The 27629-nt window shown below is 38.4% G+C and overlaps 1 protein-coding gene across 2 annotated transcripts; it reads right to left on the bottom strand.

Moving 5' to 3' along the window:
- ESCO2 (establishment of sister chromatid cohesion N-acetyltransferase 2) lies at positions 1-26350 on the bottom strand. 2 transcript variants are annotated; one of them, XM_029938380.1, is made up of 11 exons: positions 26061-26350; positions 24939-25007; positions 22947-23760; positions 18803-18896; positions 14098-14155; positions 11029-11155; positions 9655-9786; positions 8474-8563; positions 7677-7820; positions 4532-4707; positions 1-1390 (listed from the first exon to the last, which is right to left on the bottom strand). In XM_029938380.1, the coding sequence occupies exons 2-11, from the start codon at positions 24989-24991 to the stop codon at positions 1258-1260; spliced, it is 1821 nt and encodes a 606-aa protein (XP_029794240.1). In that variant the 5' UTR covers positions 24992-25007; positions 26061-26350; the 3' UTR covers positions 1-1257. The 2 variants fall into 2 exon arrangements, with proteins under 2 accessions (XP_029794240.1, XP_029794242.1); XM_029938382.1 differs by lacking the exon at positions 26061-26350 and adding an exon at positions 25514-25612.
- Between the last annotated feature and the right edge of the window lie 1279 nt (positions 26351-27629).

The following is a 27629-nucleotide window of genomic DNA, read 5'->3' as shown; positions in this document are numbered from 1 at the left end:
AACATTGAGAAGAATTTTAATTGATTCATCACAAAAGCACTGAGCAAGCAAAATAATGTTAATAAACATTTTTAAATAAAATATTTAAAACAAAAACAGCAGTGCAGAAAACAGCATTAAAATGTTTGCAAAATTACACACATCTTAACACTTCCACATTCCTTCTGGAATCCAGGCTTTACAATTTTGGAAACATGTTAGCTTAGAGGCAAATAAAAGGATGCAAGTGAACAGATTCTAGAGAGTTACAACCTGAAAAACTACCTCCCGAGGGCCTTACCACCAGACAGCAGGTAAATGACATTTAGAATCAAAACAATAGGAATAATTCTTTGCTCCTCAAGGAAAGTATCCAAGAATTATAGAAAATGTGTGCGTACGGAGGTGTATTTACATATGTCATCATGAGTTCTCTGGCCTGGACAGATTTATTTACTAACTTCAGTTACATTACTGTGTAATGAATATTACTATTCATTTGGTTTTCCAGATGTCTCAGAACAAGATGTATTTTAAACATGCAAAAATATTAAAAATGTAACCATATGAATCAGCTAAATGAAATGGGTGTCTGTTTTGTTAATGACATTGATGCCCAGTAAAAGTGTACAAAGGATCAGTACAATTAGCACATTCACACCGAAATTAATGAAATGACAATAGTGCAATTATGGTTAATTGAATCTGATGACAGGTATGTCTTGTTATGATTTTCAGAAAGATTAACATTAAGCTACAGAATTCTGTTCTCTATCAAAGGATATGGAAATCTTATTCTTTGCCATAAAGATGGCAAAGCCATATTAAAAATTAAAAATTCAAAACACTTTTTCAAACTCAGTTGCTAAAGCCAATACCTATAAAAGTAAAAGTTCTGTGCACAGAAACGCACGGATTGGGCATGAGAATTATTTGCCGGTCTTTAAATGTTATTTGTTTCCGACTGGGCACGAGGGAATCCCTGTGCCCCAGGGTGCTCCTCAGAGAGAGGGGGTCCCGTTTCTGTGGAAGCCGCCTTGCTTCATCAATGTTTTTATGAAGGAGGCATGGCATTTTCCAGTTACAGCTTTAAAGTTTCATAATTAAGGATTCCAGTGCTGGTCAGTATATATTATCCAAGACTTTTCCTTTTTTTGAGTCCCCAGATACTTTTCAACATATTTATCCCTCACTTTTCAATTCATAAGAAATAAAATACAGGTTTATATGTATATATGTGTGTGTCTTAGTAGAACTGTTCTATAGTAGAGATTGGCTTTAACTATTAAAATTATATACAAGGAAATTAGGGGTGTTGCAGTATTTGGTTGCAAATAACTTGCCATCTGGTGTTGGGTCAGAAAATGCGATTTCATCAGTCCTGAGAAAACAGCCAAACATGAAGCAATTCCTAAACAAGAGGAAAAGACAATTTAACAATGGAACCAATTTAAAATTCTGATTACATATTAGCATACTTATTTAAAAGTAATCCAAATATAAAATTTAAATCTCTTTAAGTACTGTTTTTTAAAAGTTTATTTATTTATTTTGAAAGAGAAAGAAAGAGAGAAAGAGAATAAGTGCAAGAGGGTCAGAGAGAGAGGGAGGGAAAAAGAATCCCAAGCAGACTCCACACTGTTAGCACAGAGCCTGATGTGGGGCTCAAACTCACAAACCAGGAGATCATGACTTGATCCAAAACCAAGAATCTGATGCTTAACAAACTGTGCCACCCAGGCGCTTCTCTTTAAGTACTCTTGATTTGGGGCACCTGGGTGGCTCAGTCGGTTAAGCATCCGACTTTGGCTCAGGTCACGATCTCACGGTTCATGGGTTCAAGCCCCATGTTGGGCTCTCTGCTTGCTGACAACTAGCTCACAGCCTGGAGCCTGCTTCTGATTCTGTGTCTCCCTCTCTCTCTCTGACCCTCCCCTGCTTGCACTGTCTCTCTCTGTCTCTCAAAAATAAAAAAAAGCATAAAAAAGTTTTTTTAAAGTACTCTTGATTAAAATAAAAATTTTATTAAGTGACAAAATTATTTAATATCTTAGATTTTAGAGATAGAAGTCTAATGATACCATTTCATAAACAAGAAAACTGAGGTCCTGAAAAAATGCGGAGAGGCAAAAGGAACTATAAAAATGTACCTAGATCAGATACGTCAACAAGCAAGAAGTCAGTCAGATCGCTAACAGTTTAGTGAGTATGAAGTGGTATCTCATCATGGATTTGGATTGTGAATCCTTGATAGCAGCCGTAGGTGTTTCTTCTTAGGAGAACTGTGTATTGAAATCCTCTGCCTGTTTTTAACTGGGCCATTTGTCTTTTTACTGCTGTTTAGCAGGAGCTCTTTTATATATATGGATATGACAGACTCTTATTAGATGAATGATTTGCAAATATTTTCTCGTATCTAGGTGACTCCAGGTAATCAACAGTAATGAGCAACTAATAGGAGATAATATTTCTAATTACAAGCCACAGTTAATTAAAACCAAAAAAATCACCATCAACAATTTAAACCAACAACTATTCTCTTCTCCTCAACCACACCACACACTCAGAGCTTTAAGGAGGCAAAAACTAACCTGCATTTGACCACAACTCTCCTGACCCAGCTCAAACCAAGATTAAAATAAATGAAATGGTGACAAGAATTCAACAGAACTGAGGGATATTCTATAAAATAACTAGTCAGTACTCTTCAGATTGTTCAGTGCCATAAAAGACAAAAAATTAAAGCGAAGGAAAATTCAGACAAAAGAAGCTAGGACACTACATGCAATGTGATCTGGAAAGGAAAACAAAATGTGATGAAGGACGTGGACTGACAAAACTGACATATGGACCATTCATTAGAGGAAAGCATTGTATCACCACTATATACCTTGTATTTGATAACCCAAATATGCTTATGTGAGGAAAGATCTTTGGACTCGAGAAATACACACTGAAGCATGAGGGGCTACAGGGGCAGAATATACATAACTTGCTTTTAAGTAATTCAGGAAGAAAGTGTTAAACCTTGATGAATCTGGGCAAAGGCAAATAAGGGCTTCTTTTTAATATTCTTGCTACTCTTTTATAGTTTTTTTAATGTATATTTTTGAGGAGGGGAGAGAGAGAGAGAGAGAGAGAGAGAGAGAGAGAGAGAGAGAGAGAGAGAAGAGACAAAGTGCGAGCAGGGGAGGGGCAGAGAGAAAGGAATACACAGAATCTGAAGCAGGCTCCAGGCTCTGAGGTGTCAGCACAGAGCCCGATGTGGGGCTCAAACTCCCCAACCATGAGATCATGACCCGAGCCAAAGCTGGACACTTAACCGACTGAGTCACCCAGGCACCCCATAGGTTTGTAATTACTTTATGATTCTGTGTCTCCTTCTCTCTCCGTCCCTCTCCTGCTTACACTTTGTCGCTCTCAAAAATAAACATTAAAAAAAAAGAGGTATTTCAAAATGAACTATCAAATACAAATTTTTATAGACACTACTCACCACTCCCCTCTATAAGGTATGTGCTGGTGACAAGGACTGTGGCCCAACACTGGATCCCACAGTGGTGCTGGGTGTTCTTTCCCAAAAAGTGTATAGGACTCAAAAGGCTAGAATATCACTCCTCAAAGTACGGTCACTAGATTATAAGTATAGAGGTCAGGAGAATAAGTGTTGTGAAATGAAACTCATCCATCCAACCTAGATCAGGTACATTAACAAATAAGTCACATTGCTAACAATTTAGTGAGTATGAAGTGGTACCTCACCACAGTTCTGCAAATCCTTGATAGCAGCCATCGTATTTCTTCTTTGGAGAACTGCCTATTGAAATCCTTTGCCCATCTTTAATTGGGCTATTTGTCTTTTTACTGCTGTGTAGTAAGGTCTTTTATATATACTGGATATACTAGACCTTTATTAGATGAATTTCTCCCATTTTGTGGGTTGCCTGCCTAATTCACTTTTACATTGGGTTAGACTTATGAGTTATAATAAGTCTTCACTAATTACTTAGTCACACACTAGTCAATGAACAAATGTACAATTTCTGCAGTTTTTTTAAGCCTATATTTTGTTTGCATAAATTATACTTATTGCAATGTTAATTTCACATCTGCGGATTAAATATGGACTTATATTTTCCATTTTTTATTTTGTTTTCCTATTTCATTTTCTAGCAATCATCTTCATTTTATGAAAGTGTTGTTCTGCAATTAAACTAGTCTTTCACCACTGGTGGCTTAATAAGCACTGCGCCACGATGTTTCACTCTTGGAGTGTCATGCCCTAAAGTGAGCACACCTAGTGTGTGTGTGTGTGTGTGTGTGTGTGTGTGTGTGTGTGTGTGTGTGTGTGATGCCCTAAAGTGAGCACACCTTGTGTGTGTGTGTGTGTGTGTGTGTGTGTGTGTGTTCCAGTGCTGATGCTTGCCTTAGCCTGACTTCCGCAGTATTTAAACAGAAGTGTCTTCACAATATCATTCCCTTTGATTCATGAGCCAGGAAAGGTTTTGGGAAAGCTAACCTGGGTCTAGATCCATTTTATTTTATTCCTTACCTGAGAGTATCTACCAGTCGTCTTGCAATGCGCTTTCTTCGTTTCAGTCTGAAGACCCAGATTCTACTTATTCCACAGACTGCTGGCTCTGGGACATCTGAACATTGCCAAGCCCGATGACCTTCTTTAGAGCTTGGGGATTCGGGACCCGTCGGTTCCGACAGGACGCGGAAGGCCTGCAGCGATACACAGACACATCGGGAGCTAACAGTACAGTTGAGTTCACATTTCTTTGTAAGAACCATTCCTTGAACAAGACTTAAGTATCTAAAATTAATCTTATTACCTTCACAAAAAATGTTAAAATTCTGGATTTTTGTCCTTTTATAGTTACACAATGCATGGGGGCACCTCGGTGACCCAGTTGGTTAAACATCCAACTCTTGATTTTGGTTCAGGTCATGAGATCAGGCCCTGCACTGGGCTCTGTGCTGTCAGTGCAGAACCTGCGTAGGACTCTCTCTCCCTCTCTCTGCCCCTCCCCTATGTGCCAGTACGCACTCTCTCCCTCTGAAAATAAATAAATATGGTCACACAATGCTTAAAAAAATACTGGTGTTGAGATATTCCCACATTCTGGTGGATTACATACCATCATGAAACTTCCTTCTTCTATTGATTAAAAAAATGACAACACTAAAGAAGATTTTTGCATATTAACTATGAAATTTGGGTGATATTTAGGGATCTTTAAAATTCTTCTTTTTTAAAAAATTTTTGTTTTTATTTATTTTTGAGAGAGAGACAGTGAGAGGCAGGGAGGGGCAGAGAGAAAGAGAGAGATACACAGAATCTGAAACTCCAGGCACTGAGCTGTCAGCACATAGCCCGATGCGGGGCTCGAACTCATGAACTGTGAGATCATGACCTGAGCCAAAGTCTGACACTTAACCGACTGAGCCACCCAGGCGCCCCTAAAATTTTTCTATTTTGAAAAAATCATAGATCTACAGGAAGCTGAAAAATAGTACAGAGGATCCATGTATCCCTCACCTGGCTTCCTCCAGTGGTTACAGTCTATGGGCGCAGTGTAATACCAAACCAAGGGATTAACACGGCGTGTCTGCATACAGACCCAGGTCACGGAAAACTGATCACACCTGTATCCATAGCAGCACACAGAGCTACGGGAGCATCTCAAGGACCTTTCTCTTGCTCTCTCTGTATAATGATGCCCACCTTTCCCCTCCACCAGCTCTAAGCCCTGGCAACCTCAATCTGTCCTCTAACTCTATAATTCTGTTATTTTGAGGATGTCAAATAAATGGCAGCATACATCATATGACCTTTTGAAACTGGCTTTTTTTTCCCCACTAGTACAAAGCCCTTGACATCTGTCTGAGTTGCTGCATACATCAACAGTTTGGTCCTTTTTATTGCTAATTAATCTTCCACTGCATGGACATAGCAGTTTGTGTAATCATTTACCTGCTGAAGAACAGTATGTTTCCATGCTTTGACTACTACCAAAACAGCTGCCATAAACTTTCAGATATGGGCTTTGATGGAGAGTAAGTTTTTGTTTCTCTGGGAGAAATAACCAGGAGTAGCATTTCTGGGTCATATGATAAATGTAGGACTAGTTTTTTAAGAAAGTGCCTAACATTTTGCAGTCATAACATTTTATGTTCCCCCCAACAATGTCTAAAAGATCTAGTTTCCTTGCATCCTTGCCAGCATTTGGTATTGTCACTTTTTTTTTTTTTTAAGAGAAAGAGGGAGAGAAAGAATCTTAAGCAGGCTCCACACTCAGCATGGAGCCCAATATGGGGCTTGATCCCACGACTCTGAGATCATGACCAGGTTTCTCATCACTATTTTTTAATATAGCTGCTCTGATAGGTGAGTACTTCAGTTTTAACCACCATCAGGAAAACTTTGCTTTTGAAATAAGAAAAAGTAGAAGAGAATATATGTTATTTGGCTATATTTGCTTATTATCACTACATAGTCTACTTCTTTAGAATAAAAGGCTAAATTGGTCACTAATAAAAACCAGCTGCTTTTCTCTCCAAGTTCTGATATTATGTGTGTGTATGTATATATTATATATGTCTGTGTATGTATATACATTATATATGGATACATATATATGATGAAGAAAAAGAAAATAAAGAATAGTAAGATAGTAGAAATGAGGGAGAAAGGGAGCCACTTATACAATGGTAAAAAATTTATGCTAGCGTCATTCTCAGATGTATTGAGAAATCAAATATTTTTAAAAGGAAAGAGACCTAAGTATGGGATACTATAAAGTCAGGTAAAAAGAAAACCTTTGAACTATAATTTTCCTTAACTAAAGATTATACTAAAAGCCCCTTGAAGACAAAATCTCAAAAAAATCTCAAAAAGTTGACAACCTTTTTCTGTAAAGGGCCAAGTTATAAATATTTTAGGTTCACTGGGCCATGTGATCTCTGTTATACTTCTGTTACAAAAACAACCACAGATAATATGGAAATAAATAAACATTAGCTCAGTTCCAATAAAACTTTATAAAATCAGTGGTGGGCCACACTTGGCCCACAAGCTGCAGTTGGCCAACTCCTCTTCCAGAACATTGCTCATACTACCTAAAACAGATTCTAATTAAGAAGACAAAAATTATTTTGCCAAATATACTAACGTGCACTAAGCCACATCTTCAATATCTGGGCTCTACAGATTTGCTTATTTAAAATCACTAGTTCAGGTGTGGAAATGAGTATCTAAATATAGGACTGGCTTACCCTGCTTTTATATAGGGCAAAATACCAAATATTATAGAAATAAATGACTCCAATTATCCACATGGTCAAGGATACTGTAGCAGGGAAAAATGTCATCAATGGTAGCACTTTTAAAAATATTTTTTAAAGTTTATTTTTTTATTTTAAGAGACGGAGAGCATGAACAAGGGAGGGGCAGAGAGAGGAGAGACAGAATCCCAAGGAGGCTCCGCACTGTCAGTGCAGAGCCTGATGTGGGGCTTGAACTCACAAACTGCAAGATCATGACCTGAGCTGAAACCAAGAGTTGGACACTTAGCCAACTGAGTCACCCAGGTGCCCCATCAATGGTAGCATTCTTAAATGCTTATTGAAGACTTCACCCTACTTTATTTTGCTCACACATTATGCTAATAATTAAAAGACATATACCACACCTGTTTGATGGGCTCTGCAATTAAACACCCAACTACTCTCTTTTCATCAGATATGAAGAGAAGAGTCTTGGTTTTGTTCGGACATCTGGGAACAACTTGGTGGAAGCCCAATTCATTATCGACAAGTTCTTGGACATCTTCTACCTAATGATGTTAAAAACCAAGAGAGATTAATTTTTTTAAAAAGAACAGAAACTACATATACATTCATGAACACAAAATTGATGGTTACTATTATTTTAGCCTCTGCTACCTCTGTTTCCTAAATTTACACACACCCCATTATTTCACTACTGATGCATGTATCTGCCACTCTGAAAACAGAGTTTGAAAAACCTATTTTAAAGGGCACTTTCAGCAGAAAGAAATGCAGATGCCAAGGGGAGGCAGGGGTGGGAAGTGCCAAAGCACGTCTTGTTTCAGCTTTACTCAGTGTTCACTGAGTACATCCAGCCCACGAACTGGGCAATAACAACATAAGAGATACTCTGGGAGCACTGAATGCTCAATGTTGAAAAATTCAGTTTCTCTTTCACAAGTGAAGATGAAGGTAAAAGATAAGCAATAGAGCCTCATCCGTTCTCTTAAATCTCTATCACTGTGTCTTGTAATTCTAAATTTACTCTTACATAAACCACTATGAAATTCACCCTTGCATGAGCACCAGAGTGGATTAGCTATCACAAAGGGGTTTTACACTTCAACATGGGTTGATTTCTTGGTGGGAGGGGAAAGAGGGCGTAGAACAAGGATTAAAAAACTTGGTTTTAAAAGAATTAAAAAGCTAGGTTCCATACCTTTCTGATAGCATAACTGGGATCATGTGGCAGGACCAACAAAATTTTCCCATCCCAAAACTGTGCTACTATACGTTCCTTTTTCCAGCCCTGACGAAAGAAAAAAAGGTCACAGTTTAATTTGTAGAGTAACAAAACAAAACAAAAACCAAACACATCCATATAAAACCATTAAATAATTTGGTCTGGAGAGAACAAAAAGATGAACAATGAATGATGTGGAAAAGAACGAAATCTGACTAAAGGAATGTGGGAAGGGAAATAAAAGATGCCTGTCTTCCAGAGGCTGACATCCTATGTGCTGGGAGGCATGTATATAATCTACTATAAAATAATGTGAAGTCAATTAAGAGCCTTCATAGGAATATAGAGAAAAAATGATGAATTATTAAGAATGAGAAGGTAGAAGAGGGCTAGGATAAGCAGAGTTTTAATAAACCACACTAAAAATATTATAGGGAAAAAAAGAAATGCATTTGAATAGCAGGTAGGACATAAAGGACAACAGGATGCATCCAACTAGAAAGGTGCTTGATAAGGAGGTGGAACCTCTTCTTTCAGAAGAGAAAAAGCCTGGAGAAGTCATAGAAAAGCTGCTTTTCTAACCTTATCTACACAGAAGACACTAAAGTGAGGAGGCATGGAGAAGTGGGGTCTCCTCCTCGAATCTTTGAGTTTTCTATCTTAGTTGTTCAGCTCCACTCAACAGGCTAGAGTTAAGGATGAAGGGTGTTTGCTCAACCTAGAACAACACTTAACATCAGGAAAGAAAGCTTGATATGGCACTTTTATTAAAAGTTAGCCTTTAGGGGCACGGGGGTGGTTCAGTCAGTTAAGCCTCCGACTTTGGCTCAGGTCATGATCTTGCAATTCATGGGTTCAAGCCCCTTGTTGGGCTCTGTGCTGACAGCTCAGAGGCTGGAGTTTGCTTCAGATTCTGTGTCTCCCTCTCTTTCACCCTTCCCCTGATCACACCCTGTCTCTCTCTCAAAAATAAACGTTAAAAAAAGGGTTTTTTTTTTCAAGTTAGCTTTTAAATACCACCAGCCTCAAATATTAAAACAACAAAACTGTAGATGACATTTAAGGATATATAGATCTTCCAATATTTAAGCAAAAGAAATGTATCTTTTAAAGCAGTTTTACTTTGAGAACAAACTGAAAGACTATTTTTAACTTACTGTATATCTGATCCCCTCCAGAAATCGGTGGTGATGCTGGACGTGCTGCATTTGATCCTCAGGGCTGGACGCAGTGTAGATCATGCCACAGGACTTACACATGGTGGCTCCAAAATGTTTCTGACCTGCGTCCTGTAATTGGGAAAAGAAACAGAAAAAGTCCATCTAAACATATCACAAATAGCTCTATATTTAGTTCACGTAACCATTCATTCAAATTTCTCCCTGTTTCTCTTTTATGCTGGCCCAAGTAAAATACTAAATGAATGTCTGGTTGCTATGTCTCTTCCCCCACCTCCTAAACAAAATGGAAAGAGAAGAGACCTAAAAATGCAATAAACTGATGGCGTAAAAAAAAAAAAAAATCAAGATTTTTTGGCTTGACTCATAGTTCTAAGAAGGAATCAGATTAAATCACAATGATAATGGCTAAGATGAACAACAGAGCACCTTTATTAAGCTCTTCAGTGAGAGACCTGAAAAAGCCTTATTTCAAAGAGGGAGGGCAAAAATCTCAGGACCTATATATTCATTATATAGTATTTTTCCTTAAGTGATTAGGAACACTAAAATTCTCTGCTCCAAAAGTTGATAAGAAAAAAATATAACACATAATAAAAGTTCAGAAAAAGCACAAATAAATTCATGAATATGGAAAAGGCAGGAATATTCAATGTCATGGCTTAGTAACTTCCATTCTATCTCATAACACATTGACTAATCCCACTGAAAATACCAAGTTCTGAATGAATGCAGCGGCTGGGAAACATTTTCTACAAAGGGCCAGACAGTAAATATTTTAGGCTTTTTTGGTCACATATGCTTCCCTTTTTCTTTTTTTTAAGTCCTTACAGGCCACAGTTCAGATTTGGTCCATGGCCATCATTTGCCAAATCCAGGACTCATAAAATGTACCTATTCTCATTAAAATTTTGTTGATCAAAGGATCCTGGGTGGCTCAGTTGGTTAAGTATCTGACTCTTGATTTCATCTCAGGTCATGATTCTCACGGTTCATGGGATCGAGCTCCATATGGGGCTCTGCGCTGACAGCATGGTACCTGCTTGGGCTTCTGTCTCTCTCTCTCTCCCCCCTCCCTTGCTCTCGTGCATAATCTAAATAAATAAATAAATAAATATCCTTATCCAGGGACAACTCATTCATCAGCATTCAACTAAATTACTAGCACTGCCCAACACTATCAGTTTGCACATCTACTTGAGTAGTTTTAAATGCTACCACTACAACAAAGCTGGCATACACACAACTCAGAATGTCTACAACCATGTTAACTATGCTAAGACAACATGTGTGACCTCATGTTCTACTTTTGACAGGCACATACAGGAGGAGTTTTGTTTTATATTTACTCACAATGATGAGCTGGTCTTTTGTTTCTTTATTTGTATCTCTAGTATTAGTACTTTTCTGTGTATTGATCTGTTTCAAGATGTTAGCAGATATGATGGATCCCACAGAGGACTGTTCTTCAATTAAAGATCTTTGAAATAAAAGTTAATAAACATTATTTAATAAATTACAATGTCTGAGAAATTATGATGAAAACAGATATGTACATAACATTTGCAGAGCACCCAGCAATTCTTAATGCTTTCCATTGGCAATAACTTAATGAAGCAATAGGGCTCAGGACAATGCAAAACCAGAGGCCCACTCAGAGAGGATCAGTAATTTACTCAAGCTAACTAATAAAGAATAGCAGTTGACTTCACTCTTAAAAACTGATTTTCCTTTTTTTTTTTTTTTTGCTTTTCTGAATTCTAGGACAATGGTTACCCATGTGAGCTAAAGAAATTCCTGTAACACCACGCAAATATGAAGATTCTGTTCTTGAATCTCACAGTTCCGCAGGAAGCCAGCTACCAGCATATTGTATCCAATGACTCTTCACTCGGGCAGTGACTGAGGCTACTTGTCCTCACACCTAAAGCACCACCCCACTATTTTCAAATACTTAGCAAAAAATATTTTGGCTGGATAGATATTATTGAGGCAACCTGCTGCCAGCAGGAAAGAATGTAGGGACTGGCCTTAAGAGGTGGTGAACTGGAGGCTCTCAGGCCAAATACAGCTCGCAGGTATGTTCTGATTGGCTTACAGTGTTTAAAACTGTGGATTAGTGTGGGGAGCGGCAAAGACTCAGCTGCTTGGCCATTTGCTAGCCGGATTTGTCACTCCCCGAGGGGAGCCGCTCCCCACAGATTAGCTACCAATATTTTAAAGTCTAGAGATCTCACTTAAAAATGTGTATTTCCAATATTGCAAGAGACTCTGTAAGATCACCAGACCACTATTTCTTCAAAGAATGTAACTAACACAGCACACGCTCTTTTATTTGAGGTCTGCATTCTCCATTTGGGTCCAGTCTCCACCCAATTTATGTAGGCTCTGAGTTTGTAACCCATATCTTATAATGAAAGGATCTTTGTTTTCCAAGGACCAAAGGAATAAAAATCTGTGGAAAGCTAAGATAAAAGAAAATAGGCAAGGAAAAAACCCAGGTGCCCATAACAAGAGATTCAGAGAAAACTGACAGGAAGAAAAAACACTAGAAAAAAAGTGTCCAGTGCTTTAAACTAAGCCAAACTATTCTGTCATCATTTGACTAGAAGATGGTCTTTCAAACTGATTTGAGAGCATTGTGATAAGAAATTTAAGGGCACCTGGGTGGCTCAGTCAGTTGAGTATCTGACTTCAGCTCAGGTCATGATCTCACAGTTCATGGGTTCGAGCCCCACATCAGGGTCTGTGCTGACAGCTCAGAGCCTGGAGCCTGCTTCAGATTCTGTGTGTCTCTCTCTCTTCCCCTCCCCTGCTCACACTCTGCCTCTCTCTCAAAGAATGAATAAACATTTAAGAAAATAATAATTAATTTTACATTATGACCAATATAGATACATATATAAAACTAAAACCAGAAAGCTTCACTCGATAACTTACTTAATAACTAACTGTGAGAGATGCATTATTCCATTTAAAAAAATGCTGGACATAACACTCTTAAACCGCTTTGACAAACCACTAATGGTACATGCCCATAATCTAAAACACACTCTCTAGGCTGCTTGACTCCTGCCATTTATACAACCTTTGCCGAGTCACTCAGCAATTCCTCTCCCTGCATGTCGGACCACAATCTCTTTATGTCTATCTTAGCAATTTTGACACTGTATTATAATGCCCGTCCTCCTCTAACCATAACTTCCATGATAGGACCATGTGTTATTTATCTTCACATCTCCAAAACTCAGTAGGGTTCAATACCATGTACACTCTATAAGTGTTCCGAATGAGTGAATAAACAGAAAATGAATGTGAAAAAATAAACCTGGAGAATCTGTAACCTACCTAAAGTAAAAATCATAGATCAAACCACAAGGCATTGATATGCTCTGACCTTTTGGGTCCTACATAAAGAGAAATTTCAAATATTCCAACCAAGAGTATTCTAGTATCTCCTTAGGCTAGGTTAATTAGTTTATACACTTTTATCAGCTAATTGTGGTAGGTTTCAATCCTCAATAAACAGTCATGAAAGAAGACATGTGAAAAAACAGAAAGGTGCAAAAAACTAGGAACACGACCTTTAAAGAGGGAATTTTGCCCACCCAACCCAGAAGTGATTTAAGGTGAGGTGCCCTAAAAGTAGAACTCATCTAGGAAGTTCCTTGCTCAGTACCTCTAGTTATTTATCATCAAGTGGGGACAGAAGAACCAAAAACACTTAGGACGATGTTAAGACCATAAGATACTTCTTTTCCAGAGCTTTCCAGCCTATATCATGCTTATACCCACCCATGCTTGCCCCCTTCCCAGTCTTAGCTTTGACTAGGATAGCGGTGGCTTCGGCTGGGATTTCTAACAGTACTGGACTGCTAGAAATTACTCACTCCTCTGGCCAGTTTCCTAGTCTATAAAATGGGTAATCCTGGTACCTACATCATGAGGTTGTAAATGCTCATTAAACTTGAACTATTCATAATATATTATCACCCAAGAAAGACAATACAGCCGAATGGGCTTTAATTCAGATATGGATTCTAGTTGTGGCTGCTAAGAGTTGTTGCTTCTAAGAAATGTGAATTACTATCAGTTTCCTCTGCTGAAAATGGATAGTATCGATCTTCTAGGCTATTGTAACAATTAAGCGAAATAATGGACATAAACTATTTATTATGGGTCAGGTACTGTATAAAAATGTTAGCAATTATTTTCACTCAAACCCATAAAGATCTTTCCCTTCTCTTAACTCTTAGGTTCTTATTAAGTTTCTAGGAGAGGGCCGGATTTCATCTTATTCTCAATATCCCCTTAGTGGGGAGGAAAAAACTACAGTCTAAATTACATTGTGTAAGAAAGAAAGATAGCCAGAGAACTCAAAATTAAATAAAACTTAAACATTAAAATAAGAGCAATCCCTACCTTTTTGTATTGACTGAAGACACACTGAAGATTGGGTAGACAACAGAATCAGGAGAAACTGGTAGGGGGAAAAAAGACAATAATTTTGTGTTATGAAATAAACTCTTAAGCTTTAAATCTTAAACCTTTAAATGTTAATAAGACCAAAATACCCAAATCACTTGATTTGATATTGGCAAAGGAAAAACAAATAGATCAATGGAACAAAATAAGAGAGTCTCAACCACACCCACACACAGAGTCAACTGATTTTTGACAAAGAGACAGAAGTAATTAAATGGAGAAAGGAGAGTCAACAGATGGTGCTGGAACAACTAGACAGTCATGCAAAAAACCTGACAACGTTCTTCTCTAGAAATTAACTCACCATGGGCCACAGATCTATTTGTAAAATGTAAAACTACATAACTTCTAGAAGAAAATGTGAGCGAAAAATCCACAAAAACTTGGGTTTGGATATGTTTTGACATGTAACACCAAAAGTACAATACATGAAAGAAAATATTAAGTTGAACTTTATAAATGTAAACATCAGCCATGATGTCGAGGGAAACCAGGATGGAATGCACACTGTGACAAATTACCTGTATTAGAATGGGTGGCATGACCACGATGAAAGAGGTAGGGGCAGACCAGGCAGCTAACCTAAATATCTTTATCGAATTGTGTTTTAACTAAAAAGTATAAGGCTAAAGACAAAAGGACTGTAAATATTATACTCTAACTGGTAATATTTCTCACAGGAATATGAATTAACAATTCTGAAACTAATGTGCAGGTGTACTGGGACAGAACAATTAAGCGGGAGGATAGTCAATTGTGGGAACCAGGTTTTTCCCTAAGGGAAGCCATGGATAAATAAAGTATGGGATAAACCCCAGGGTATTGGCTTAGAGTCAGGGACAGCAAGTTTGAATTTACATTTCTTTAGTATAAGTACAGATGGATAGATACAAAAACAATTACAGATGTGGGCACACATGGGTTAGTATACACACATATATTTCCTAGCTATTTGCTAAGAAGGCCTAGAAGCAGTGAGTACACTAAGTCCAGATCTTGGTTTCTAAATAGAAACTCAGCAGAACACACCAGTTTCCTGGGAGAAATGGCTGTTTCTAGGACTGGGGCAGGGAAAATACAAGATGAGGCTGGAGTACCCTGTAGTGTCAGAAAATAAAGAAGTGCCCCCCGCCCCAAACCAAAAAAACAAAAAAAACCCACAAAAGGACGGGACGTGCCAAAGAGAATGACCTGAAAAGATCTCCCATTGGTTAAAAACTAGAACAATCTGAATAGAATAAACATGTAGTATTGGATCATAACCCAAAATATAAAATATTCATGAGTCCATACTGGTAAGTGTCCATGAGTTCATTTATTTCAAGATTGAGTAAATAATTAAGAGAAAAGAGACAACACTTCTTTACGTAAGGATTCCAAATAATATATGTGAATATCCCCACTCCCCAGAAGATGGAGCTTAATCCCCTCCATGAAAGGATGGGCTAGACTTAGTGACTTACTTCCTAACAACAGAGTATGGAAAAGGAGTAAGAGTGGCTTTGCAGTGGAAAAACCTGACAAACTTGACCTCAACCAAGTGACCGAGGTTAACATCATCTGTACTGTCATATGGACGTCAGTACCCCCAATCCAGTGTGGTGAGAAGAGTACTTCCTGTCAATAGCATTCTTCCCCCAAATCCACTTACTGTCTACTGATGAGAAAAGGATCAGACAAACCAAGATTCAGGGTCATCGTACAGGATAACTGACCAGTACTCAAGAATGTCAAAATCATGAAAAACATGGAACAAGGAAAAGACTGAGAAAATGTCACAGACCAAAGGACACTACCGAGACATGATAACTAAATGCAGTGTGGTCCCTGGACTGGATTCTAGAATAGAAAAGAAGGCATTAATAGAAAAACTGAACTCCAAATAAAGTCTACAGCTTAGTTAATAATAATGTACTAGTATCAGTCTCTTAGTTTTGACAAAAGTACAATGTTGATGTAAGATGGTAACAATGGGGGAAATGAGGAGAGTAATATACAGGAACTCTATGTACTGTCCTTGTAACTTTTCTATCTAAAATTATTGCAAAGCAAAAATCCTATTTTATTATTATTTTTTAATGTTTATATTTTTGAGAGAGAGAGAGACAGCATGAGTAGGGGAGGGGCAGAGATAGAGAGGGAGACACAAAATCCAAAAGAGGCTCCAGGTTCTGAGCTGTCAGCACAGAGCCCGATGTGGGGCTCGAACTTGGGAACAGTGAGATCATGACCTGGGCTGAAGTCAGACACTTAACCAACTGAGGCACCCAGGTGCCCCTAAAAATCCTATTTAAAAAATAAAATACCAAAGTTAAAATACTAGTTGTTTAGAGAACATGGGACAAGTGGGTTACTGAGAAAAAAGCAAACTTTTAATTTTGCATTGAAAAATAGAGTTCATTCTCTAGAAACGAAGCCAAGACAGGTCCCATCTGCTGTGGGTTAGTTACTTAACCTATGACTGTTTCTTCTATAAAACGGGCATACAACCACATTTCCTAAGTTGTGAGAAATGAACTGTAATTATTAAGTTACAGTCTTTGACCGTTTGTATACTACCTTTATGAATTTTGCCATATCCTTGTGTGTTGGGGCCCAGTAGGCCAAAAAACCTCCCACAGAGCTACCTTTGATGGCACTGCCTCCGGGACACGGGAGAGTCTATATAAGTGACTGGGAGAGTCTATATAAATGACCGTTGATGGCTATGCCTCCGGGGCATAGGAGAACTATTTGGGAAGTTGCGGAACAAGTCAGAAAGACTGTGAAACAACATTTGGCCTCCACATGTGGCTTCTGTTTAACCTGTCTATGATTTTCTCGTTGCTTTGCAAAAGCAAAAATGGCATATACCTTTAAGTTTTAAATCAACTTGGGTCAGTTAGTGACGCCAGCTTTTCCTTACATTATTTCTGTTCCCAGCTCATTGTCTGCTGTTGAGGCAAACACCATCCTCTGTCGAAAATTAACCCCTTGAATGATAAGCGTCTTGCCCAGACATAACTGCTCAAGGGCCTTTAAGAAAAGAAGATTCTTTGAGAGACAGACTCCCTCATTCCTGTTTTTTTACTTCTGTTCTCATGGCTGTTCTCTCTTCTGTGATAAAAAAATGATCCTTCCCAGAGCATGTTTTTACTTTTTCAAGGACCATAAACTATGTAATCATTAAAAGAAAAATGTGTAATCCCCTATGGCATAAAAGACACTGACTTTCTTAGTAAAGTGTGGCTTTACCACCATTCACGTTGTCTGTCTTCTTTCTTTCCTATAAATAGTTCGCCGACACCAACCACCTACTAGGGACCATTCGACTGGCGGGGCGTGGGCTGGTCCCCCGTCCTCCAGACTTGTACCATCTATATTAATTTTTGTTCATTAAATGTTTTTCTTTAAATGACTTAGTATACTGAAATAAATTTTCATTTTTTTTCACTTTTTTATTTTTTGAGAGAGAGAAGCTTGGGAGGGGTAGAGAGAGAGAGGGAAAGAGAAATACCAAGTAGGTGCCACACTATCTGCACAGAGCCCGATGTGGGGCTCAAACCCATGAACTGTGAGATCATGACCTGAGCCAAAATCAAGAGTTGGTCGCTTAACCATCTGAGCCACCCAGGCACCCTTGAAATAAACTTATTTTAAAAGCAAACTTTATTAACTACTGTAAAGAGAAAGCCACTGTTGTTCTTTACATGTTCTATTATGTCAGTAATAGCACAACCCACGGGAAACAGAACACATACTAACACTTAGCACTGCCTGGTACATGTTCAGCACCTAGTAAATACTAGTTATTAACAGTGTTTCTCAGAATTATCATTATGAACAGTCCTCCTCTATATATCATTAGGTCTTCATAAGGGCTACTGTTCCAGATTATGCTCTTGGTTTTATCTGTTTTATTCCTATGAACTGTAGCTTTCTCACTGTAGTCAACATACATACTCCAAGAACTTTAATTTACTTCCAAACTTATAGATATAACCAACAAAGTAAAGTTATCCAGAATCTGGTTGATAAATAAAATATTAACCATTTTATATATTCATAGTCTAGTAAATACTATTCAATAGAACAATGACACCGTAAGTTAGTAATGGGATTTCAGAACTAAGAGAAATTTAACAATGAAGACTAACCCCTTACTTTAGAGATCTCCTCCCTAGACCACAGAGTTAATTAGTGGCAGACCTATACAAAATCCCAAGGTTCCTGATCCCCAAGTCAGTGTCCTTTCTATGGCTTCATAAACTATGCTTACTTACAGTAGGGTTTTGATGACGGATATATAATATAAATTGTTTTTACTCCTTCCTATTATTTTGGGTAAAAGATAGGTAGAGTAGGGGTAATGAGAAGACCAAGTTCTAGGGAGCTTGAGTACCTTGGCTACATCCCATAGACCACTATGCAGCAGTATTTTGTCTTAAATTCCAGCCTAAGGTCTCCTTGCCTTCCTTGTTTTCAAACAGCACTGCATTGCTTACTGTAGAAAACAGTGTCACTGAGATAAACACAAAGATACAAAGAGAAGCACACATACTGAATAAAAACAAACAAACATTATTGTATAGAATTCCGTATCCACACACGTAATGATTATTATTACAAGTAAATAAACTCATTTTGAGAAATTTTCTCTTACCTGCACTGTTTTCACTGAGAAAATCCTCTGAAGGAAAACACTTATTTTCATTAGGTTTACATTCTCTTGAAGAAACTACTCCACCTGATGAATCCTGAAAATAATGAATAGGGAAAATTAAAAAAAAAAAAAAACACCCTCTAATTCTTAACTATTTTCCATTTCATGGATGAATCCCCATAGATCTATTTCTAAAACAAAATATCTAGTTTATTACAAATTACACTCTTTAACTGATCTTAAATCCTCAATTTTCAGACTATTTTCCCCTATATTTACTAAATGTACATAATAGAGTGTGTATATTTAACTCTGTAATTTGTCATCCTGTCAAAACATCTATTGCCTGATGGAGATGACAGGATGAAGACTACATAAGCCTTAAAAACAGGCAGCCAAGGAAAGAAAAAGAACACTCTGGAATATCTGGAGAGCTTCTAAATCCCACTTGCTGGGCAGCAGCAGGGAAGGGGGAAAAGCAAAGTGGAAAGCATTCTGAAATATTTCACTAACACTACTAATTTGGTGAGACTTAAGAGAATATATAGCTTGGGAGGAAACAAACAAAAATACCTTTTGATTAAAAGTAAAAGTAGAACTCCTATTCAAGACCATTACACCTGAGCAGAGATGGAACAATGCATCAGTTCACCATTTCTCAGGGCTCTATGAGTTGGGGAAAGGTAAAGTACCTTCTAATGAAAAGAGGAGTCACCCTTAGCTAGGAGAGATGAATGCTAGTAGTGGGTGCTTAACAAAATCTTAAGAATCTTGAGCAGAGTGGGGTGCCTGGGTGGCTCAGTCAGTTCAGTGTCTGACTCTTCGGCCCAGGTCATGACTTCATGATCTCACAGTTGGTTGAGTTCAAGCCTTGCATTGGGCTCTGCATGGATGGCGTGGAGCCTGCTTGGGATATTCTCCCTCCCTCCCTCTCCCTCTCCCTCTCCCACTCTCTCCCTCCCTCTCTCTCTCTCTCTCCCTCCCTCCCTCCCTCCCCCACTCGTGCTCTTTCTCTCAAAATAAATTAATAAACTTAAAAAAAAAAAACCATGAGCTGAGCTCAGTTACACAAATGTAAGATGCACGAAAGCCTAAGTTCTCAAAGATTACTGAAAACTAGACAGAACCCAATAGCCAGCCCCTCAAAATAAAGTTTAGAAAAGTAAGAAAATAGTGTTACAGAGAATTCATCATGTCACTGTATAAAGGCTGGATCTTCGTCATCAAATAGACAGAATACTAACTAGGAGATGGATGGGTGGAAATGCAGACAGCCCCCAACCACCACTTTGTTTTGCTAAATGGAGAATTTTAGCCCAAATTGTATATTTTAAAAAACTGACGTACATTTATGTGAAATGCAGATATATAGTTTGATCAGTTTTGATAAACTTACACACTCATACCACCAAAACTCCAACCAAGACGTAGGGAAGTGTTTTGGTAGAAAAAATTTGAAGAATGCATAAAATTAGAGTGTCACGGTTTAGCCAGTAAGTACCTGTTCCATTTAACAATACACTTGGCAATACTTGATAAGCAGGCAGAAATATTTAGAAGGGACTGTAAACTTAAATGCCTACAAGGACAGCAGGTAAGTGAAACTCATAGCAAAACTGGACTGACCTAAATATATATACACGCATCGATTTAGTGGAGCCCATATCTGTCAAATGGGAGCCTAATAATCTGTCCCAAAAGTCTGCCATAGAGGATTATCAGATTTCCATTTTCCATGATATATCAGACTTCAACTTTCATGAAACACCATTTCCTTAGAATGCTGGCTCAATTTTTTTTTTTTTTAACAGTATGTAAGCCAAGCAAAACACCTACAGGCTGGATACTGGCCACTAATTTATAATTTTTGCTATTGAGACTTGAAGGTTAGGTGACTACAAGAGGGATGAACTGAAGTTGAATTTGAGAGAAGGCAATGAGAACAATAATGAGAGGAGGTGGTGAAGAGGGAAAGGACTGGTGTTTGAACTGCTCCATATAGAAGCCTCACAATGTACTGGACACTGTGTGAAAGCCTACCATTTCTCTAGCTGCATGGGTTATGATGAGTATAAACAAGTCACCACAGACATGCAAGCCCCAAACTGAGAGACAGCCTTTCTTGAAGCCTCAATTGCTTTCTGCCCCAGGTACCTAGTTGGGGGGGGGGGGGTACTTTTCTGTGGTAAGATTACTGATAGGATGCCAATAATAGGAAGTGTCAGATCCGCACTATTAGGGTAGCCACCAGTCACAAGTAGCTAAGAATCTGCAACATTCCAATTGAAATATGCTGCAAGTGAAAATAAACATGGGTTTCACGGACTTAGTACCAAAAACAGGATTTAAAATACCTCACTAATCACTTTTTATGATTATATTGAAACGGTAACATTTAAAATATATATACAATGGAGTATTACATGGTAATGAGAAAGAATGAAATATGGCCATTTGCAGCAAAGTGGATGGACCTTGGCTGCAAGTCAGGGGGAGAAGGACAGATACTGTATGTTTGCACTCATAGGTCTAATAGGAGAAACCAAATGGAGGACCATGGGGAGGGGAAGGGGGAAAGAGAGTTGGGGAGAGTGAGGGACACAAAACCTGAGAGACTACAGAACACTGAAAACAAACAGAGGGTTGAAGGGGGAGGGGAAGAGGGATGGGAGGCGGTGGTAATGGAGGAAGGCACTTATGGGGAAGAGCACTGGGTATGATATGGAAACCAATTTGACAATAAACTATTAAACAAATTTTTTTGTACAGTTGACCAAAAAAATGGGTGGCATTCTTAAAGTGCTTGATAGAGAGAATACTTGAAAACATTCTTCTTGAAAATGTTCATTTATCAATATAAATGTGGCAACTGATCTCATTTCAGATTTCAGAAAAGTTTTGTGGTATAGATAACCATATCTATACCTCTCTTTGTACATATAAAAGTATAGACTCAAATATAAGTATATGTTGATATGCATAAAAAAGTAATATATTGGGTTAAACTTTTTCCACTTTTTTACCCCTAGAAAATTATAAATTGAATGTGATGGGATGATTGGTATTCTATATCTAGGAGATAGCACTAGTCTAGGCTAGCTGTGTGAAATCTGAACAAGAACAAAAAAAAGCATAGAATGGCAACCAAGAAAACATACTATGTAAAATAAACCAATATCCAACTATACATGAGCAGTGATCACCTCCAAGTAGTGGAGGTACAAAATACTTTTTTTTAATACTTTCTGTCTTCTCTAAATTTTCTGGAGGGGCACCTGGGTGGTTTAGTCAGTTAAGCATCTGACATTGGCTGAGGTCATGATCTCACACTATAATGGTTCGAGTCCCACACCAGGCTCTGTGCTGACAGCTTGGAGCCTGGACCCTGCTTCAGATTCTGTGTCTGTGTCTGTGTCTCTCTCTCTCTCTCTCTCTCTCTCTCTCTCTTTGCCTCTCCCCCACTCATGTTTGTCTCTCCCTCTTTCTCAAAAATAAACAAAAAACATTTTTTAAAATTTAAATTTTATAGAATAATCCAGTACTTTAAATAATGAGCTTAAAAAAAAGAACAGTATGTCCATATGCTGGAAATCCACTACCTACATTTTGTTATTTCTACATTCTAAAAACACTACCAAGTATGGGACGCCTGGGTTGCTCAGCCGACTTCAGCTCAGATCATCTCACTTGCACTGGGCTCTGAGCCTAGAGCCTGCTCTGGATTCTGTGTCTCATTCTCTCTGCCCCTCCCCTGCTCATGTTCTGTCTCTCAAAAATAAACAAACAAACAAACAAATAAACAAAAAAAACCCCACTACCAAATAAAAATTGTTAAACTTCTCTGGATATTAGTAATAAGGGGATTTAGTGAAATGTATAACTTAATGCAAGAAAATGTTGTAGGCTTCTTTAAGCCAAGAGAAATGTCTCATCATTGCACTCTGCCCCTAAATTTTTTCTAGTGATTAAACTATACTATTTGACTTCATAAAAGCAGTCCTGTGGACTGCAAAGATAATAAAATTTTGTTCAATCATGTTTTATATATATATATATATATATATATATATATATAATTAGGTATATTGAAGTTTTTTCAGATAGACAACTTAGTTTTTAAAGTGATACATTTGGTTTTCTTTACCTTTATTAATTTCTCTTCATTTTTACCTCTTGCACAAAGCAGCTCAACATTCGGTTCTTTTTCCAGTAACAAGCACTTTGGCGCTTGCCTTGTCTCAAAACTTTTTCTTTTCTGGACAGTCTCTACATCAGAGTTTTCAATCACTTCTGATGTATTCTTTTGTGTGAGTTCCAGGAATGGCTTGTTTTCTGAAGACAATTTTCTAAGACAGGATTTTTTTCTAACAAAAAATGCTGCTCCACCCTGGAGGGTAACTTGTGGTTTGACTTTTTGGCTTAGAACCCGAGGAGCATTCAAATTATTTTGAGCTGAGTCGTAACTATTCTCTTTCTCCACAATTGGCTTATAGACCACGCAATTTTGCTTGGAATTTTTGGAATTCTTTGATACAGGCTTGATGCGTTTAGATTTTGGTTGATGTTTAGAAGTCAAACTCTTTTGTGGTTTTTTGTTTGTCTTCTTGGAGCAGACTGTCATAATGGGAAAAGATTTATCTTCATTATTAGTTTTTAGACAAACGGATCTACTCTCTTTTATCAGCTTTCTCTCTAATGGATTCAGGTACCACTTATCTTTGTTGTAAAAGGATACAGCAGACACAGCAGATTTAAATGGTGAACCTTGATTTGCAGATGCCAATCTGGTTTTTTCAGTTGTTTTGATTGAACTTGAAATGAAATGGCCTTGCTGAGAGCAATGTACCTTTTCTTCATTGTTATCACTGCTTTGGGAAATGTATTTTTGACCAAGTGATGAAAATATATTTTCAGCAAAGTCCAAAATTAATTTCTTTGATGGGATGTCTGATAATAGGCTATGAAAAGGAACAAAGTCCATCGATAAGTATCATTTTGCTTCAATTTTATGCCACTTTACTGCTATGTAATAAATAACTATACTTGTAGGTCATACTAAAAACAATCCTCTCTACCAAACAACCATGCATACACATTAACTATCAGTTTAACAATAGGATTCTTGAGGTGCCTGGGTGGCTCAGTTGATTTCAACTCAGGTCATGATCCCAGGATGGGATCATGACCTCAAGCCCCACATAGGGCTCTGCGCTGAGCATGGAACCCACTTAAGATTCTCTCTCTCCCTCTGCCCCACTAAAAAAATACATATACACATACACACACAAAAATAGGTTTCTCAAATTTTGTCTTTACCAAAGCATTCAAATATTTTTTAAAAGGTCCCAGTAATGTCTGCAAAAACAAATACTCTTAACAAAGAAGATTTGGGGGGCCTGGGTGGCTCAGGTGATTAACAATCCAACTTTGGCTCAGGGCACTATCTCACAGTTCCCAAGTACAAGCTCTGCCTGGGGCTCGCTGATGTTAGTGCAGAGCCTGTTTCAGATCCTCTCTCCCCTTTCTCTCTGCCCCTCCCCCGCTCACATGCACACACCTGCACACAGATTCTCTCTCAAAAGTAAACTTAAAAAAAAAATTGATATCACATGGGTGTATGTGTATGTTTTAAAACCCATTATCTAAATTGTGACCATATAAAAATTATAGCCCATATAGTTACAGCTCGCCTGGCTTGACAGGCTACACGTCCCCTAAAATGATGAGTTCTATGTAATAAACTGACCTCAAGCCTATTCTGTGGGAAGTAATTTATATCCTGTTATGATATGTAGGAAGCACTGAGTAAGCAGAGTTTCAAGGACTGCTCACAAACGAGTACTGTATGAAAAACACTGTTAATTATCATATGAGAGCTGAGAGGAGCAAGGAAATAAAAGATTTGACATACATTTCCAAGTCACAGAAAACACTCTTTATGAGTCTCTCCAAAGGCACCAAATAATTAATTTTGAAAGCCTGCAATATTTCCAGACTAGAATTAGAATATACTATAGCCACAAGGAGCAGACAAGTGGAATAATGGAAATTTTAAGAAATAGATTGGAGAAGATAAGACAGACAAGAGGTTGAATTTTTCTTTTTTAAGAGTTTCTACCCATAGGATGAGACTCACTTGTCACAGCTCAAAGAACGCTGCTTCTTTTTTCTTGGAGTAAAAGCTGACATCTTCTTAACTGAACTCCTAAAATCAACAGGAAAATTATAATAAGCAAATGTATCCAATTTGTATAAAAATCACTATTTCAAAATTACACTTTAAGAGTCTGAAAAAGTTTTTAGATGGGTGAGGGTATTTTAAAAAGCAAATCATTTTAATAAACATTTAAGGCATGGAGGTTAAAAAAAAAAAAGGAAAACCGTGCACCACAGTAACAATTAGGAACAAGAAATAAAAGAATTAGCACATCTGTTTCAGGTTGGAAAATAATCCCCTCAAGGAGGAAGTATTTTTAACCCCATTTCAGGGCATAGCTTCCCCTTTAATTAGCCTGATTAATTCACACCAAGTTAAAATACTCTACGGGGATATTTTCCTGTGTCTGTCCTCCCCAAATCCCACACTTCCTTAATATGCCATGTAAGACATTTTCTTGCTGGCTTCACTGTCTTCAACAGCTGGACTGTTCAGTGAAGGCAGAGGCCATTTCTAGCCTTTTCTTCAGAGTTCAGCAACAAAACGGGTTTAACCTAATCCTCTTCCATTTTACTGGCTGAGGAGCCTTGAGCAAGCCGCTTGTTTCCTGGTTTGCAAAATAACTCAAACCTCCTAAGGCTACTGAAAATAAATAAATCATGCACGTTCATTCTCGAGCATCAGAGAGAACTTCTGCTCAATAGACGTTTTCCCTTCCCCTTCCGCTTCCCCTTCCTTCGGATCAGGTGCGTCTAAAAAAGTATTACACAAACATGTTTCAAGGTTAAACGGAAAACCAGGGTCTCTGGAACTCAATGTCCAGGCGCGGCTTAAGAGAAGACTTCTGGGGCTGAATGAGGACAGGCATGACAGAAAAGCGCGCCTGTCCCCGAGCCCCGTCAGGGCAAAACGACAAGGAAACTGCGTCAGAAAAATGGAAACCCGGTGACGCCTAAGTGCGGAGAACCTGGGTGGCTTCGGTCTCCAGCAGCCAAGCCCTGAGCTACAGCTCTCGGTTCTTGACATTCACCCCCACGTTCCACAGAACCTCCCGTTCTCTTCGATGTTCTACCCCACTCCTCGGCCAGCCAGAGTACTAACCTGAACCTCAGCGCCTGCTACCTCTCTGGTGGAGCCAGGGTCTTCTCCACTGTATTCAAATTACCGCGCGCCCGTGAAGGCTGAAGCCTCTGCTATCTGATTCGCCGCTTTACAGACCCTCCAGGGGGCTGGCTCGGTGATTGGCCGTTCACTGGTCCTTGCCGGGTTTATGCAAGAGGCGGTCTCCAACATCTCCCGCCCTTGGCAGGTGAAACGCACTCTCCCCACTGGGCATCCACGCCTACCATAATCCCTTGCGGCCGTGCCGGGCTCCCTTCCCGAGGTCTTGTTTAGATGCATTCTGGGAAATGTAGTTTTTGGTAGAATAAAGGCATTCCACCCCCCCACCCCCCGCCTCGAGGTACAATCTGGGGTCACTTGGATTAGCATGTAAAGTAATCCCTCTAATATTTTCGAGGCAATTATCTTTCACATTTGAAGCTTGTCTGTAGTGTAACTTTCTTTATCAATAATACGTTAATTTCTAGTTCATTTTTTATTTTTCAATTTAAATTAAAAAATTAAATCACGGCACTGAACATCTGTGATGTGCCGGTCAGTCTCATACGCTTTGCGAGTTTTATTTCATTTACTTCTCGTCACAATCTATGAGCTATGTATTGTCATTCCCATTTTACGGAGAATAAACCTGAGGGCCTAGAAACAATTACTGTTTATGTAGGATATAGCTTAGGTTCTTGCTTTGGGAAGCTGTATGGTTCTTAAAGTACTCCTAGGTTGTCAGCTTCTGTTATTTTCTTTGAATCACTAGCTCCTGGTACGGTATTTGGCACATTCTTAGTTCTAAATAAATTTAGTTAAGTGATGCACTTTATAGAATATAGTCTTTTGGAGTGAAGTGGAAAAAATCAGGTCAAAACTAAAATTCTCACATGATAAAAACAGATGCCTGTGGTTCAGAGGTCTGGAATTTGCCCTATCACACACAGGTAGTAGATGGGAGATCTTAGATTAAAAAGCAGAACAGTCTAAGAGTCCAGACTTCAGTAACCATATGCCTCTGGGGAATATCACTAACAAACCACTTTTAGCACCCACTTTCTTCTAAACCCTTTACGCCTATTAACTTTTTTAACCTTAGCAAAATAACCCATGAATTAGTTGGTCTATTCATCTTCATTTTGCAGATAAGGTAAGTGAAGCACACAATGTGCTCAAGAAGCGCCTTACAGGGGTTGGGACTAGAATGTGAATAGTGAAGGAAATCGGGTTCATTTCAAAATAAAATGAGCTTCTACTCAGTGTCAAGTGCTGTGAATAGCACTGTGAACACTAGTGAAGAAGGCAAACTTTCTGCCGGGTGTGGGGGGGGGGAGCCCATAAGGAGGTGATAGGTAGCAGATATAACCAATGGAGACTACCCACTCTGTAAAAGTTCTGAAAATAAACTCGGCCGAAGGTGTTTTTCTTTTAAGAAGACAGAGTTTTCTTGCTGTGTTTTCCAGCCACAAATTCTTTGGCCCCATCTTTCCTTCTCTAACCCCCAAGCCAATAAAGCCTCTTAGCTCTCCTATATCTTCCTCCTCGCCAGGATTAAAGATGGCGCCG

The sequence above is a fragment of the Suricata suricatta genome, chromosome 1 (genome assembly GCF_006229205.1).
Source record: "Suricata suricatta isolate VVHF042 chromosome 1, meerkat_22Aug2017_6uvM2_HiC, whole genome shotgun sequence".
Taxonomy (NCBI): Eukaryota; Metazoa; Chordata; class Mammalia; order Carnivora; family Herpestidae; genus Suricata; species Suricata suricatta.
Note: the sequence above shows the minus strand (reverse complement) of the source record. Positions and strands in the feature narration are given on the sequence as shown.